At 39.5% G+C, this 18,528-nt stretch overlaps 1 protein-coding gene across 1 annotated transcript in view; it reads right to left on the bottom strand.

Moving 5' to 3' along the window:
* The window catches only part of ago1 (argonaute RISC component 1), a 34,615-nt gene extending 16,900 nt beyond the window's left edge, over positions 1-17,715 (bottom strand). Inside the window, exons 1-3 of the mRNA XM_041793078.1 lie at positions 17,259-17,715; positions 8,329-8,515; positions 3,736-3,856 (exon numbers count right to left, since the gene is read on the bottom strand). Coding sequence (XP_041649012.1) covers positions 3,736-3,856; positions 8,329-8,515; positions 17,259-17,283 — 333 coding nt within the window. The 5' untranslated portion in view covers positions 17,284-17,715. The remainder of the gene's footprint in view (positions 1-3,735; positions 3,857-8,328; positions 8,516-17,258) is intronic.
* Between the last annotated feature and the right edge of the window lie 813 nt (positions 17,716-18,528).

Here is an 18,528-nt window from a genome sequence, read left to right as displayed (position 1 = left end):
AAGCTGTTCATGGCTTGGTTTCATGTTCATGCTCCAGCAAGAGCACTGAGGTCTGCCAGCCAGTTGCTCCTTGATGTACCCAAAACAAGGCTAAAAACCAGAGGAGATCAAGCTTTTTCAGTAGCTGCACTGAAACTGTGGAACAGCTTACCATTCCAAATAAGATCAGCCTCAACTCCTAAACATTATTAAATTATGGCTGAAAACTCAATTATTCGCTTTGGCTTTCATTTCAAGATAAAATTGTTTTATTCCAAAAGATTTTATAGATTCTACTTTTATCATTGTTCTATGATGCTCTACTAAAATTGATTTCATTTATTTAATACTATTCTGTAACAATGAATTCTTGTTTTATGCTTCACCTTTCATACCGTGAAGCACTTTGGTCGACTCTGGTTGTTTTAAATGTGCTATATAAATACAGTTGAATTGAACTGAATTGAACTTAATTCTTAAAGGGCTTTAAATTTGGCTGTTTGTTATAAAAAACTGGGAGTGAATGCTCAAAAACAGACTCAAATTACTGTTTTGTCAGGAGTCTCTTGACTAGGGATCTTTGAAATTGAAAAGCAGCCCCTTTTCAAGAAACTACTAAGGGAGAAATATATTGACTTTGCTGCAGATGAGAAGGACTCTTTCTTCTTGTGACTTTCCAAACATTACGGGCTTTTAGACCAGCTACATAAGACGCATTTCCATCCAACGCTGACCCCACTATGCCTTATTTTTGTCAGTTTATCCATGCTTTTTGTTTACTTTTATAAATGGATTTAACTGAACAAAAAAGAAAATCTAAAACAAGATTACAGATGGGGTCTGTATAAGTAACAAAATCTGCTTACTGACACTTCTAACCCATTTATGAATGAGCTTTCCATAGTTTAAATCAAACTACAAACCAAAAGCTCAAGAATGATAAGTTGCAGCTTTAGATGTGTATATGTGCAGGGCTATAACTTGCTCAGGAGCCTTGACTCTCATTCTGAAAACATTTCCATCACTCAGATGATCATTTTCAAATTTATTAATAACTGTTTGAACAAAAATATATAAGAAACACATTCCCAAGACCCAAAATGAAATCTTCAAATGTCCCTTTTTTGACTATGACTTGTGTGTTTCCACTAAGGGCTCCAGTTTGGTTAAGTATTGTGGTACGGTTCAGTACGGTAAACCCTGATCTGCTTGTGTTTCCATCACCGACTGCACCCTGACTTGGCAGTATGGGATGTAAGCCAGAAGGCGATAGCTGCGTCAGCACTTGAATAGTGTGACATCGTAGCAATGCAACACTGAGCAGCCTGCAATAAATCTAATGATGAAGAGGAACATGAGGTCTTCCATGGGGCATGCTGACATTATTTACAAAACAAAGAAACTACCTTAAAATTACTGTCTTTAAATCCACAGGATATTTAAACATGGTGTGGTTTTGTATTTATCTTTTATTACCACTATCGCATGGTAAATGAATATGCTTTTAGCTAATTAATGGTCTGCAATGTGTTTGGCTCCACCCTTTAGGGTCAAGTATTGATTGTTTCGGCTGAGCAGTCTGGTTCAGTTTGGTATGGCATGGTACACATTTATTTGTGTTTTCATTATCAAAAGTGTGAAAGAGTCTCAAATAACTGGCCCGTACTGTCCCAATTTTTTAGCATCATAATGTAGGGGGGCCAGGCTTACCTATCAGTCCCAAAAGGATGGAGCTAAACACACAATAGAAGGTCTGCACTGACGTCAATCAGCATGACACAGCTGTTCAGCAAGGCAGCAGAACACGGCTGTGTGGTCTATGAGGAATGGGTGAAAACAGGAGAATATCAGACTAATATCTGCTTAAATTGGGGATATTTGGACTCGACAGAGATCTATCCTGTTTCTGAAAGACACAGTGGTCCATGCACATTGATATGTGGTCATAAATCAAGTTTCCTGACATTATATGGACCTGATTTTGAGTACACAATAGCAGAGCCTGAAGGCAAATATCAGCCTGGTTCATCAGTGATAGATATGAAATTGAATTAATGTCAAAGTTTTGTTATTATGAAGCTTTGGATCAGTTGTTTCGCTGTATGTCAGTGATTCACTGACTTATATTTACTTTAGGTAATCTGAGAAAAGAACGCTGTGTGGGGGTTGAACCTGTTAACAATCTGTTGTTAAATATGGGTTGTAATTTAAAACGAGATCGACATAATCAGGAATTCTTACTTAATATAGCTCAGTTGTAACCCTTTAGTTTATTTTTAACGACAAATTCACACGTGTAACTATGTTAACAGCTATGAAACATAATCTGTTGTCATTAGATGTCTTGTCACCTTAGATATTATTTTTCCATATGGTTAATCAACTGAAATTTAAGGTCTTATTTTTCCTTTAAGGTCAGAGGAAGGGTAAAAGAGTGGAGTTTAGATTATATTCATCACTTACTGATGCTTATTAATCCAGCTTCATGTCTCTATTAACATACTGTCACGTCTCCAAACATTTTAATTAACATATTCATCAGCTGAGGATCTGTACTGAGCATGGTGATAGTCATCAAGATGTAATAATTAAAACACAGCACTTTTCAGCTGAAATAGAGCCGTTTACTGCTTACTCACTACTGATTCTGTCACTAGTCTGAACTTTCTGCCACTCAGCGGCTAAAACTCGCACTGTTTGTGACATCACATGCATAGCCTCTACAGTCCACCCACCAAGTGATGTTAGGGGTGTCTGTGAAAACGCAAACTATTTTGGGGTTTACCATACCAAACTATACCAATCTGTACTCAATCAAACTGGACCAACTGGTGGAAATTCAGCTACAAGTGCTTGATACCCTCACAGAAAGGTGCCAAAAAGTAATATGGTACTGATTAGTTATTTAAATAAACTTTCAACTTTTGACAATGGAAATGCAGGTAATTACATACTGTATCAAACCAAACTGAACCAGACCCACCAAAGGATATGTACTTACTGTCATGGAGGGATAACTAAACCCTTCTTGGGTTTACTTGGAATTTGAGAAGCTAAAAATTTGAACCATGACATTTTTCTTAAATAATGGCTGTGAATACTTATCAAAAGAGTCTTTGATTCATTGCAGTTCTAATGAATATAATCCTCAAGTTCCACCTTCACCACAAGGTTATGAATCAATGAATGGACACTTCTTTAGATAAAGCAAGGCTGCTTCCTTGTTTTAAGCATTAGTACTGCAATAACATTATATGTTATTGTTTTATATACATTACATCTTACTCTTGGTTTCTGATCAGACATGACAAAGGCAGAAATTTTATCTCCAGTGTTAATACCCTAAATTTAGACAATCTAATGGGATCTAACTGTGTTTTTGGCAACTAAAATCAAGAAATTATTCAACATTGGTTCCTAGGACAGCAGTTTTTGTTGCCAGTCATTGAGGCATTGATATTTTTAAATTTTGACCATAATGATGTTGAACTTCAAAAATCTGGTAATGTGACAACCTGTTCACAAAAACTAAGAGTGCTACTTGTTAAAACACTAGGACATATGTATATATGTGTAAAAAGGGAGATATTTAAAAAAAGCATTAATGATGCCTTCTAATCAGTGTCTGTCAATTAACCTGATCTCCACAAGAGTAACGGTAGTTACAGGGCTTCTGATTGACTTCACTGATCCCTGAGCAGAAATTAGTTGTTGATTATGTCACAGTGGGAACACAAACCCACTGCCAACATTCACCTTCTCACTCCCGATAGGAAGTGCTAGCACCGTGTAGATGTTCTTCTTGCCGTCATACACCGGCTTCCTGTCACCAAAGAGCTGGGGTTTGAAGTGTTGCACCATGTATTCAACCACTTCCCTGTAAGAGGAGACACACACACAAAGATGAGGTTCAATTTAAAATGCACTACACACAGAAAAAGGGCCAATTAAAGCCATCGCCTGATCAGGAAGCTCTATTGTGATCAGGAGGGGGAGCAGCTCTCAGGATGATGGAATATTGATCAAGCAGGATACAGCTGCTGGGTGCAATATTTCATGGTCACGGGGGAAAGGCGAGGACAAAAAGAGTGAGGGTGTGAGCGGGGGGCCACCGTTCAATGCTCCGTGGTGCCTTGGCCTTCACACAAGTGTGGGGGATGAGGAGCCACTCTGAAAAGAAAAGGTTAAAGGGCTTGACCTTTGCATGCCTTATTGGACCCTTTGTCACAAAGCCTAAAAACCAAAGGCGGCTGAACCTCAGAGAGCCTCAACGAGTGTTGGAGAAGATAACCAGCACATGAAAATTTTCAGGGAGAATTCAGATGTCCTGAAAGCACATTACTTAGATTACAAACAGGAGATGCTCGATGTGTTGATGTATTTATGCTCACAGCTTTGGAGACCACAAAATCCCAAGGACAACCTCAGCTTTTGCTAAGACTTTTAAAAAATAGAACAGAAAACTGTTTATCAAATCAGAAACAGAACGCTAAATGAGAACACCAGTTCAGAGTCAGGGGGTTTTAATAGAAAGAAATAAATTATGTCAAATTATTAAAAGAAGAGAATGAACCAGAAGAGAAAGAAAGCAGCTGAATTCAGATTAGATATCTGATTCAAATAACAAGGTTGATTTATAAAAGCTGCACAAGTTTTACTTCATTTGACCAAAAAATCGCCTGCTGTGATTTTATATTAACATCTGGCAGTCTATTGTTCTGAAAAAGAAAGCAGAAACACTATCAAGCGTTTATCAAGGGTTCGGTTATTTTTTTACATATCTTCTTCCTGCATCGGGCCTGCCCCTTACTCTTGACACATGACTCCACCAAACGAAAGAAAACTGTGAAACATGAAATCCTATATCATGTTTTTGTCCACTTCAAAGTCACATGTGTGACAACCAAATTTCAGTGTTGAGCTCCACAAAGAGAAAGCTGAGACGTATCAAAAATTACATTTCACTGATGGATAAACTCTAGTGGTTTAACCGTGACCAAACATACGTGTTGTGTTGTTGCCATTTCACCTCGAGGGCAGACAAGACGCTCTTTTTGAAAAGGAATATCTCTCCAGAGAGCTGTGGCCAAAGTCAGACATGAAGACAGACGGCACATTTTTCCGCCAACTGAATGTTGTCCTTTTTATTTGTGTACTCTTTAATGTTTTGGTTAAGGTGATGAATGTGACAAATTAGCACTATGGCAGATCATTTCCTTATTTTGTATTTTTCACAGCTGAAAATAACATTTGGATTAGACCACAAAAGTCTGTCTGGGGAAGAAACCTTCCATTCACGTATTCAAAGAAGACCATTCAAACGAAATTAGAAATCTTTTGTAGTTGCATAACAATCTTTAAGGGGACTTTTTATTTTCTTTGCTGCTTAATAAACTACAGGTGTGTTTTTTGCTTTGACACAGCAAAACTTTTCTTTTTCTGCCTTTGTATGAAAGACCTACATGGTGGATTGTAGGGCTTTGCAAATTAACCTCAATTCCATTGTTATAGTAATTAGAGCATTTGCAATAAACAAATCACAATTCTTACTTTATCATAGTGAGTAAGAAAAAAAGCTCGATGTTGACATGCAACGCTTTCTCCCTCAGCATGAGTTCATTTTATCTACTGGATGAAGTAAATTAGGGATGGGACCGATCTGATCCAATATCGGTATCGGGTCCGATATGGACATAATTAATAGATCAGACATCTGACTGATGCCGCCAATCCAAGTGACCGATCCAAATCCATCCTACAATTTGCGGTAGACCATAAACGCACTGCAGTCTAACACAAGACAGCCTGTTTGTAACTGAGCTGGTATTAGTGACAATGTTCTTAGTAGTATAATTACCTAGTCGATTAAACGGAACTTAAAAAAAAAAAAAAAAACAGTGGATCCCGCATCCCTTAAGTAAATGGCCATACTTTAAACCATTTCAATGTGGTTCAGTGGAGATAAAGATAGCCATCTGCTATCCTCAGATTACCTGGTAAAAAATTTAGTGGTGAATAAAAAGCTGCTGATTCATGGGGATCATTCTGCACATATTGTGAAAAACATGAAAAACACAAAGATCATCAGATAATCAGAGAGAAAATGTGAGAAGCTGACCTGAACACTAACTTTTACTTGTTACACTTCATAATCCACATCTTTCATCAAGCAAATCCCTCTTGAAAAGCCCCAATCTGCACTGTTTATCAGCTCACCTGCCATTCACTTTGGCATGTGTTTGCAAGAGTTGAGGGAGGGGGTGTTTACACTGTGAATCGATATTTATAATGGCTGCTGGTGAAGCGATTAGCTTGGAGGTAGCCCCAGCAAAAGTTTAATCATAATTCTGGTTGGGTTAAGTTGTACTGTGAGCTTATACAATAGATATTACTGCTGAGGGGATTAGCTTGGATGTAGCTGAAGACAAATGACATTTTTATCATAACTGTGCCACAATTTTTTCATGAAAACAAGAGCAAAGAGCCACACTGAAGATTTTTTTACTCTTCTCCCGACTGACCTCGCCATGAGTCTTACCCACATCATGTTCCACTATCCATAAACTATGTTAGTACCGGACATACGCATGCATAGAGTCTCATTTTGTCTTTTCATTCTGATTGGCCCGTAATGTCACAGACAGAATGTATGTCTAATCACCTATGTCCAAAAGTCCTGCCCTTCCTAAACACTTTCTATGGTAGGCTTCCCTGATAAATGTGAAATATATTCATGCAATGGATATATGCAACAGTCTATCTGGCTATGTGGTCTGATGGATAAACTCTAAACTGTATCTGTATCAACCATCAGCTAACTAGATGATTTAGACCTAGGTATCAACCCCGATTTTATAACTGGTTTATCTCAAGCTATAGCAATAATAGTATCAGAAACATCATCTGCAAGTAGCTCTAAGATTTGTCCCTGCTCACCAATGGTGACCACAACTGGACCACATTTCTTTATGGAATAAAGAGCAAAGATAAGCACTAAAAGCTTTTCATTACCAAAAAAAGTTTTTGCTCCCCTGGCAAACTGCTTTGGCATGAATTTGTGATTGTTTATTTAAACGAGAGCAATGAGCCATACAGAAAGTGTCTCTTAGCAGAGAAGATGTTTTTGCACGTCTCCCAATATCCATGCAACACATATAAATAAATCAGGATATCTGGTGTGTCGGGTTAGTTGTATTAAATATTGTTGAATTTTTTTCCCAAACCAAATGTCTTCAAAACCTTATGAGGGAAATTCAATGTTGCAGTAAAGAACCTTTAATGTCTCAAGACTAACTAATGCAGTCTTGTTTTCTATTCCCATCATTCAGAGACTTCATCTCATTTTCACACAAACATTCTGACTCACTCAGCTCTGCATAAACACCTGCTGAGGTGAGAGGGTCACTAAAGTTAGATTCACTTTTGACTCCACCATCTGTCCTGACTGGTCACTCAGGAGTAGCTCTACTGCAAGAAGAGAAGTTGTCCTGCTTGTTCATATGATCTGATTCTGCTCATACACATGCACTGTTTTCCTGCTGGATTCTGTTCTCAGTTCTTGCAAAGGGTCACTCTAGGTGTGATTTTCACAGAGGCTTTGCTTTCAATACAGAGACAAAGTTATGATGTAACTCCAAGTTTGTAACATTTATTTAATCAGCTGAAATAACAGAAGCAGAATGTGGATTTTATGACTAAGTATCTACTTCATCCCAGTCAAATATTTACTTTCCTACAAACAGAGCTGCTGGTGCAGGATGTAAGCAGGTTAAAGTAAAGAAAACCAGCCTAGGTGGGTCGTTTCAGGTGTTCAGTAGCTGTGTTCTAGCTGAAATAGACTTAATTATTTTTCTGACAGAAAACAAGCATATCAGTCTACTTGTAAGGCATTGCACAGAAATGTGCTTGATATCTAAGCAGCATAGCATCAGTATCTAAAAAGTTATGTCCACACACACTGTGCACAGAGGTTGCTGTCCTCAAAGTGGGCACTCCAGCTTCAAATCCAGCCTGTGGTTCCTTTCCCACATGTCATTCCCAATTCTTTCTCTCTGGTTTCTGATTATCTGCTGTCCTGTCTCTCTTATGAATGCATAGAAGTGAAAAAATAAGTCTAAGTGCTGCCCTTATTGAAAGTATTTTGCTTTCAACAAGGTAATCATGAATGACTGCAAGGCTGTCATTATCCATTTTTTGCCTTTCTACTCTCCGGACATTTCAGCTGCTTATGACTTCTTAAAATGTACCTCTTGCTGGGGCAAAGTAATTACCATGTATGACCCATGAGAAAGTGCTAATTTTCATATTAATATGTGTCATGATTATGATCATCTTGTCATGCTTGGTTACCTGTTGACTCTCCGTGGGCACTTGTCGGGCTTGATGTCCACCTCATAGTGATAGACGTCCATCTTTGGGATCTCCACCTCAAAGTAGTTGGCCAGCAGCTTGATGGGCTTGCCCACGGTGCCCATGCCCGGCCGGCGGGGGGCATGGAACACCTGCTGCAGGGGTGGGGGGAAGACCCCCATGGGCACTGGAAAGACAGGAGAGGCATGGGTGAGGACAGGTGACAATAAGGAAAGGAATGGACAAGAAAGGAAAGCAAAGTGGAAAAGCAAGGCAAGCACACAAAAGATAAAGAATGCAAGAATGGTCACATGCAGAGGCGGAAAAGGAAGTGGTTGTGATCAGCGGAGGGCAGGGCCAGGAGGGCGAGAAATGTGGCATAAGCCGGGAAGGAAGCGTAGGCAGAGGACAGAAAGACATGATATGTGGACGCCAGAGTGAGAGGAAAGAACAGGAAGACGGGAAAGGCGAGATGGAAGGTGAGGAAACAGGGAAACAATGACAATGGAAAGCCAAAGCAGCAAAGTGTGCATATAGGGCCAGGGAAAGGTATGTTATATAAGAGGTGAAATAAAGGGTGATGGAGGAGGATATTGACGAGGCATAAAGAGACGGAGGAGGATGCAACACATTAGATCATATGAGGATAAATGTGGGAGGGGGAGGGTGATGTGGAGGGAGAAAAGAGTACATGAACATTGCCTTAAGTTATCTCAAAATGTAATTAAAACAGAAACAAGCAAGAGACAATCAAATCAATGAGAACACAAATATACAGTAATAATATTCTATAAGCACCAACAACTTTACAACCCATTGCTAACCATACAACATCAAAAAGAAAACTGAAATTCATATATTTTGGAAACTTTCTGGTCAAGGTTGAGTTTTTAGACACAACCTTTGTTTTAGGCTAATTCATAATAATGTTTCAAACCATGATATTGGCGCCCGTGACATTATGCCTTCACTGTGAATGTCGCAGAGGCGTAATAAAGTGATCCACCCTCTGTGCTGGCTTTGGAGGTAGTTTCTACAAGATGCTATTGGTGCTAAAGCAGTTAGCAGTTGTTTATATTAGATTAAAGAGCATTGTGGCAGCAGGGCAGTAGCCATTGAGAACAAATACAAAATGAAAATAAAAGTGGCAATTAGTGACAGGCTGCTGTTTAGACAGAGCATGATTATGAGCCTTAGCTGATAAAGAAAATACCCAAAGTGTTGATTGTTAGTCAACCGTAATTCTGATGTCAACAATTAACTGTTTAGCCAGCTATTTGCGTACATCCTAGTAGTAGCACAGGAGAAAACAGGATCAGCAGAGCCAGCAGGGGAGTGGAGCACTGTGTGTGTGCTTATGTGGAACCCCCACTATGCTCGCATGCTCCCAGAATGCCAAAAGGTAACATGAAGACAAGGACTCCAGATGTCACACCGTTGTGGTATAAAGGTGAAATGACAGCAAAGCTTCATTACAGCACTGCTGCGGAAATGCACTGTGAAAACACCATGTGAATACGTTACAGCGGTCTTTGAATGCATCATGGAATTTTCCGGGGATGCACAGAAGTTCTGGTTGAAAATTAGCAACAGCCAAGGTTGGCTTATGTTGGCCTTACACCTAACGATTTTTCAAGCAGTTTCAAAGCTGCAGACAAAATTCCAAAGTCAGAGTAAAATTATAAGAGTCTTGCTTAAGTTGCAGCGCGCTCCTGTGATCTCAGCCGTTAGGCGTAAGATGAGCTGAAACTGAGCAGTTTTAAGGCAGTCTTTCTTCAGTCTTGGCGTTACAACAATATCAAACCTGCTTGATATTGTCCCAAGTCTTTGGTCTGGTCGTATGCAAATTGTGTTTTCAATGACAAGACCATCATGCACAACCAATGGGAGCCAGTGGTGTGGGTAAGCACAAATCAGGTCATTTTTCAAAACATGAGTGCGTGCGTAGCTCAATCTGAAGCCGCTGATTGTCTGCTCATAACTCACGAGATGGAGGAACTTTGCTGCTCAGAGCCACAGTCAGATCTCTGCACCACTGTCTGTGTATCCTGTCTGTCAGTTCATTCCAGGTTGACATGACTGGTATGGTAAACCTCCACTGGGTTTTTCAAAGTAAAAGCCCCATCAGTTTGACTCTATGGTGAGACAATGCACATTTTCATATGGTATTTTTATTCTGTAGTGTGTCTAGAATAGCTCTTCACTTGTTGCAGTTACTTGCAAAGTTGCTTCAGTTTTTAATTTTCCTTTTGTTTCTACTCAATGTAAATGATTTAAAAACACCCAAGCATGAGAGGTATGAACTCATATTCGATCTCTTTCTCCTCTGCCTCCCTCTCTACAGTTATATATATATCTCTGTGGCCAGATGCTGCTTTGGTGTCTGCTCCATTGTTCTCTGCCCAAAAGTTGTTGTGAATTTCCACTGGATGCATGATGGGTGATAATCTCAAAAGTAATCTTACTTTAATCTTGTAGTTTGGAACCCCCAGTCCTTGCAAAACTTTGAAAAGACTAATATCTGACACCCTCTCACATCCAAAGACAATTTGTCAGCGAGTCACTGAGTTTTTAGCCACAGACAAAGAAGTTTTGGCAAAGTTCTCTAGTGTAAGGCCAGAATTAGCTGATCAGCCAATCAGCAAATAATGTGGTAGACACCAATGTCAATGCTAGGGATGCTTATTGGCATGATTTAAGAATCAGCGAAAAAATGTATAGTTTGTATGGCAGATAATTAATGTATCTCTATATTTATAACACTTATCTATTAGCTGTACATACTTGTTTTACATACAAATAAGTTTGGGGAGTTGTAAGCCAGACAAACAGACCTACATGAGCTGAAGTCTTTTTCTTTGTTCATCCTCATTCCTTAAACTTTCAAGTGTTTTTTAAGGACTAGAGTTCGTTTCTTTAATTATCCTGAGCAACTGTGGCTCTGTAGGAATGTCCGTGGGCAAGACACTAAACCCCAAATTGCTCCCACAGCTACATCAGTTGCATGTGAGTGTGTATGGATGACATGTGAATGGGGTTAGTTAATACTGATGGCCACTCTACATAGCAAGCTTGACCATCAGTGTGTGGATGTGGAGTGAATGGGTATGTTTGACCTGTGGTGTACAAGTGCTTTGAGTAGTCAAATGACTAGGAAAGCTCTATACAAGCTCGAGACTGTGTATCATTTACTTCAAAGTGTATTTTAAGGACATAAATTTGAGGTCTGAACTACATTTAAAGATCATTTCAATGTCTGCATCAGCTTGAAATTAATTTGTAAATCAGAGTATATTTCATCAGCAAAAGTGATGAAAATTAAACAAAAATATGTAATGTAAAATAAATGATAAATGATAAATATTAACTCTTTAGAGAGACTGGTGCAAGTTGTATCACAACTGGTGAAATAGTGGGATTGCAGTTTAAAGAAACCTGTGTCTGGAAGGACCAGTCACTGTTAATCAGTATTCCTGGCTACCATCACACAATGAAGACAAAAGAACACTCCAAGAAAGTCAGAGAAAAGATTATTGAAAAGTATAGGTCAGGGGATACAAAAGACTTTCCAAGGCACTGAACATGCCCTAGAGTTCAGTTAAATCTGTCATCAAGAAATGGAAGGAATATGGCAGATATCTGCCTAGATCAGGCAGTACTTACAAACTGAATGACCATGCAAGAAGAAAACTAATGAGAGAGGCCACCAAGAACCCTATGACTACTCTGAAGGAGTTACAAGCTTCAGCAGCTGAGATGGGAGAGACTCTGCATACAACAACTGTTGCCTGGATTCTTCACCAGTCAAAGCTTTAGGGGAGAGACTGGCAAAGAGAAAGACACTGTTGAAGAAAACTCAGATTAAATCTGGACTTGAGTTTGCCAAAAAGCATGTGAGAGACTCCGTGGTAATGTGGAAGAAAGTTCTATCTAATGAGATCAAAATGGTGTTTTTTGGCCATCAGACAAGACGCTATTTTCAGCAGACACCAAACACTGCATACTACCAAAAAACAGCAGTTTTGCAAGGAAGAATGGAGTGAAATTGCACTGTCCAGATGTGCAAGCCTGACTGAGACCAATCCACACAGACTCTGCTGTGATTGCAGCCACAGGTGAATCTACTAAACACTGACTTGAAGGATGTGAAGATTGATGCACTAACTCATTTACATTACATACACCTGACGTTAAAGACATTTCTGAACATTTTTGTCAAAAGGGCCACATTATATAGCATTATTTATTTATGAAACCAATAAAAGGATAAAATGTCAAAGGAGGTAGACACTTTTTGTAGGCACTGTTTGTATTTCAAAAAAAAGTTTAGAATTCACATGAAGTGCCCTTGTCCTGAGATTTTCATAAGGTTTGAAAATTTTTACACAATTCTAAAAAGAGACAAAATGTTATTGATAGCTGTTTCAATACCACAGCAACAAAAATAGAAGTCCTAGGCAGCAAGCAACCAATATTGGACAGTTTCTTATTTTTTAACTACCCCAAAAAATAAAGATTAACTACTGCATGTTGTCTTGCAAGTTTTCTGTATTGTGAGCCTTGTACTTCGAATTTTTGCTGTGGTATCAAAGCCAGTATCAATACTGTTTGATTTTTCTAGCATCATATCAAAGTTTAAAACTGTCACACAGAACAACTAAAATCCCCCCTGATAAATGGCTCTCTCTCTCTACACTAGCATCATGTCTTGAAAACAAGTCTGAGCCGGTCAGGAGGTGTAATATGGGGGAGGTCCTAGACTGGGTGCTGGGTGTGAGGCTAGCTGTGACTCCTGCCTAAGAGGGGCCCAGTGCCTTAACCTCTGGGTCCCCAGAGACCAGCCCTCCTCCACCACAACAAAGACCCCAGCTGCCCTGCTCCTCCATCTCACACTCACACACACACACACACACACAAATACAAGGGTGTACAACGGAGGGAGCGCCCTGCTACAGCTCACTCATACACACAAACACAGGGGGCCCCCTCCACATTCCCAGTCTCACCATGGAAACACCACAGCAACACAGTATTGTCATGGATATCAGGGGACCACTGCGAGTGTAGGGCTGTTGGAGGAGATGGGAGGAGGCAGGGTGCCGCCGTGGTCATGTTGAAGAGACCTTGGCCTTTTTAGTCCTGCAATGAGCACGTTCCCACATCGGGCTAAACTGGGGAAGCCCTGCTTTAAATAGCTACTGTGGAAATCCTTGGGTCAAACATACCACTCCATCATCACTGAGGGTTCAGAAACAAGCCAAACTCACAGAGGAGTCACATACAGACATGAAACATAGAAAGACGCTCCTGTAACAGTTGCTGTGTTTAGAATCACACTTCCAATTGGGAAAATAATCTAGTAGCAATGTTTCCCCCAATATTGCATTTAATATGCAGTTATTTCTAAGTTCCTCATCTTAGGTATTTTTCAACGAACACAAGAAAAAAAATCACATGAAATCGTTTTGGATTTTTCTACTTCTCTATGTTGGTTAAAGGCCTGCTTTCCTAGGTACAACGAAGAATTTAACCACAGAAACGGAACTTTGTATGGATTGAAAAGACAATAAGTTAACAGAAATAAGGTAGATGTTTGATAACACAAGGTACAGATGACTTTTGACTTGTCCACTGAGCTGTCTGTGAGTTTTTCAAAGTGAAATAAGACATTACAGAGCAGTGGTGAGCTTATTTTACATCACTGAAGCAGTGTTAATTTCGTCGACTAAAACCATGACTAAAAATGTTCATCGACAGCCTTTTTTTAAATGACAAAAACTAGACTAAGACTAACAAAAATAGATCTGTGATGACTAAAACTGACAAAACAAAGTTCAGTTTTAATCAAGATGACTAAAACTAGACTAAAAAGTAATGTAGTTTTCGTCAGACATTCAAAATCTGTGATATTTCTCTACTGCTGGTAAATCTGTCCAAAAAAATGTAGCTGTAGCTATTTTGCCTCTCAGCTGTAGAGAGCAGGGACCCCAGGTTTGGCAGGGTGCAGAGAACACACTACCATGATTTGGTACCAGATTTAGGCAAGAAAATAAATGCTTGGACTAAAAGTAAAGACTAAAATGTGAGGACTTTTTATGAACTAAAACTAGACCAAAATGTTTAGAGATTTCCTTGACTTAAACTAAAAGGCTAAAAATGACTAAAATGTGACTAAAACTAAGACATTTAGTTTAAAGACTAAGACTGAGACAAAAATTAAAAATAGCTGCCAAAATTAACACTGCTCTGTAGCTGCAGGGAGAGGCTGAAGTGGCCTAACCTAAAGGGACAAAAAAGCATGTCACCAATCATGATTAGGGATGCACAATGTTGGATTTTTGCTACTAACCAATATGCCAATATTTACACGTTAATTTTAGATGATATCAATATCAATGCCAATACTTAAATTTAGCTCAGACCTAAAACTTTAGTCCTTAAAACACACAATTTAGAGTTTGAGGATGAAAAATTAAAGAAATTTCAGTCCTTAAAGCAGACTTTAAAGTGTAGGGAATGCTATGGAATAAGAAAAAGACTTCAAGTGATGTAGGTCTGTTGGTCCAGTCTAAAACTCCACAAACTTCTTTGTTCATATGGCCAAAATATACAGCTGATACAGGCAGATTTTTGTAGCCAAAATGTCTGTTATAAACACTATGATTGACTTTTTAAGCAAATATCTGCCAATATTATATCATGTCATGCCTACAATAACATGCATCCCTAATCATTAAAAAAGCAGATGCATCAGTTCTTGATATTGGTTAATTGTAATTAATGCAATTGATCTTGACAGTCCAAAAATAATTAGATAAATAAAAATATATTTAAAAAAAATCAGCTTACTGGGCTGAAGTCAGTAACATCAAATATACTTAAGTGCAAAAAAATAAAGAACAAATATCTGCCTTTACCACTTTGAAAATATGTTATAAATCAAAGTCCTAATAAGGCTGAAAAAATATCTAATTGTGCTCATTTTCACTCAAATTGCAAATCTAATGTGAATTGTTGTATAGAACGCTAAGTACGATTTCTCACAAACTAATCTGTAAAAATTGACTATTGTTTAGGCCTACATGATGTGTAGACTACAGCATAACATTTCTGATGCAAAAATAGTACTAAACTGGTATTTTGACACACATTTCAGGTTAAATAACTATTATACTTTGCGGTATTAAGATTTAATCTAAATTTTGATTCACTTCTACGCCTTCCTTTCCTCCAACACTTCCATCAAGCAGCATAAACACAGAGACATGTGTCAACCATGCGTTGTCTCTGTGTTAGAAAGCATGTTTGTGTGTGAAATATGTTTCTTAAGTGCGCTGGGGTGATCGTCACACACTCACACATTGACACACACACTTCGCCTTGGTGCCAGTAAAGGCAGATGGTGAGAAGTGGAGCCAGCGTTCTCACATATCCCAAGACAATAGCAGCCCTTCCCGGACGGTGAGACTTAAAGCAAAGCTTTGGTGCTGCATCCCAACATGAAGACATTTACCATCTTTGTAATGATGTAACGAGCAATAAGCCTGAGTCACATGGGAGCGGCTACTTTCAACTAACATCCAGGGGGACGTGTATACTTCTTTGCCCACTTTTGGGTTATTAATTGCTTTGGCTGTTGCTTTAAAGCAAGGACACGCTGAATTCGGAAACACACATGACGAGAAGATAAGCCTTCAAATGTTCAAAACAAGGACCAGTAGTGAGTGTCTAACAGGAGACCCTTTCCCCTCATCATGAGATCACAACAGACCAAGCCCATGAATGAGAGGGGAACTGCCAATTATGGACCAATTGTTTGGGCCAAACTAGTTGGCTCTCTAAATAATTGGCTGTTGACCATGAGCTAAACATGGCAATCAGCTCACTCGTGGAAAACAGCACATTGAATAATCACACTTCAAACACAAAAGCAGACTTTGAGATGAGGGCCCTGCAGGGGGTCGGCACCCATCCTAAAAAAATACAAACAAGTCAACAGGACTGAATTCAAGCTTCAGTATCAAGACTGATGAAACAAAGTCTCAGGCCAATGTATGCAATGAAAGAGAACCTAAAGATATCAAGTAAACTGTAGACAGAGATACCACCTCCTTAAAAAAGTCCGTTATTACTTTATAATCCATGCAGGACTGATTAAATGCTGCAAGGGTTCAAAAGTTTGCACAAATGATGGACTTCAGACCTGGGCATTAAGTCAGGCACTATTTGAGTTGTGTTTTAGTTGGCTGCCTTTACATCTCAGTGTCATCTAAGAAAACGGCCAAACAGAGATCATCCCTGGCACTGATAAGCGGATGCTGTAAATATAAAAGAGAGGCTTTTTGGACTCTTACAAAGCAATACACTGCGTGTGTTTGATACAGGTTATGTCATCTTTAACAGCACGTTTGCAAAAAAACACAGTTGTAGACTATTTTTGGTTTTGCATATGTAAATAATTCATCCGTCTCTGTGATGTGAGGCCTATCCCTCTCATCAGTGCATGTAAGGTTAAGGTGTTCAGCCCTCTCCAGACATCCATAACCTGTCAGTGAGAAGAGGCTGCTGTGCTGTGTAGGGTGCAGCCAGCTGCTGCTGCTTGAAGGCGGGCTTCACCTCGTCCCTCCTCACCGAGATTCCCACGACCTCCCTGCCCCCTCGCATGGCTGAGGATATTGTCAGCGCTCTAAAAGTCTTGTCTGCAGCTATAAATCCGGATAAATGGAAAAAAAAAGGTTTTCTGTAGAGTTTGTGTTTGAAGCCTGCAGGAGAGCCCCCTCCGTTTTCATGCAACAGACGGGGTTGTCACCAAGCCTTCTCTTGACGCTAAGGCCAGGCTGTGGTGCTCCGTCTTTTTAGCTGCAGTCTCTATCTGCGGCCATAACTCTGCTATTCAAATTGATAGCGTGTTAAAATAAAAATAAACCTACCAGCGCCAGACGGTCCCGGCTCCATCCCATTCACTTAGCCGCGCGGGTACAAGCTAGCTAGTCCAGGGTGCTGTGGCCAAACCGCCGGCCCCTTCAGGCTGGAAGCGTCTCAGACTTCCAGCCCCCTCCTCTCGGCGTGTAGTCTTCTCCTCTCTCGGTGTACCCCCGCCCCCTGCCCCTGCCAGAACCCCCCAGACCCGCAGAGGAGTGAAGGCTAACGGCGATAGCTGTCCGTTGCTTGTCTGTCCGTTGACCCTGGAGCTAGTAACGGCGGAGCTGGAGGTAGACGCCGTCTGGTTTCTAACGGCTCTTCCCTCGCGGGGCAGTGTGAACCTTCTCGGCGCCCTTATTTCGCCGATTGTCCGCGGCGCTGTGATTTCTGCTCGGTCTGTTGTGCTCCTGCTCTCCGTTCAAGCAGGATTCTCCAGCGGAACAAAAAAAGGCCAGCCCCTCACCCCCCAAAATCTGAAACTTCTTCTTTTCCATTAAAATAAGTGTGAGAGAACTGTTGATGAACTTGCTGTCACACCCCACAGGCTGAAGACGGAACTGCACTGCAGATATGCAAATATTAGTAAGTGTCATGTTAGGCCACAGTCAGTGGGTTCAATTTAAGGTCCCAGTGCGTTTAAAAGCTAAATAAATACAAATAATGATTACTTAACAATGAAACAAGCTACTATGGACTATTTGAAACTATTAATGATATTTATATCTAATTTCAGGATATTGAAGCATTTTATGTATTTCTATTTAAACTATGAGCTGACTGTATGTCAGTAACTACAGAAGCTCTCAATGGACATACATCCATGCATTTTATTTAACATTTTTCCATAATAATGGGTATTTCTGGCTGCGTTCTATGTATATTGGATTACCTATGTTGTTATAATGAGATAACACTGACTTTCTTTGGTATAGAGGTAATTTCTCAAGCTTTTGGAATGAAACAGCTGAAATTAACTTATTTCTTTAAAACAGCATAGTTATCCAAGTTTAACAACATGAATGAGTAAGATCTTTAAAATGAGATATATTTATATATTTTAAAAGTAAACAGATCATTTCTGGTTGTATGTTCTCTGAAGGCTTCCATATTATTGCTGTCCTTTTCATTTTTAGTCAGACTTCAAGTTTACATATCAACCAAGCTATTTATGTCTGGCATTTGGCCAAAACGTAATATCCACATTTCTTTAATGATTTGACTTTTTCTTCATAAATCAGTAATTGGTCACTCTTCACATCTGTCAGTAGGTTTTACAAA

Source organism: Cheilinus undulatus, linkage group 8 (genome assembly GCF_018320785.1).
Source record: "Cheilinus undulatus linkage group 8, ASM1832078v1, whole genome shotgun sequence".
NCBI lineage: Eukaryota > Metazoa > Chordata > Actinopteri > Labriformes > Labridae > Cheilinus > Cheilinus undulatus.
Note: the sequence above shows the minus strand (reverse complement) of the source record. Positions and strands in the feature narration are given on the sequence as shown.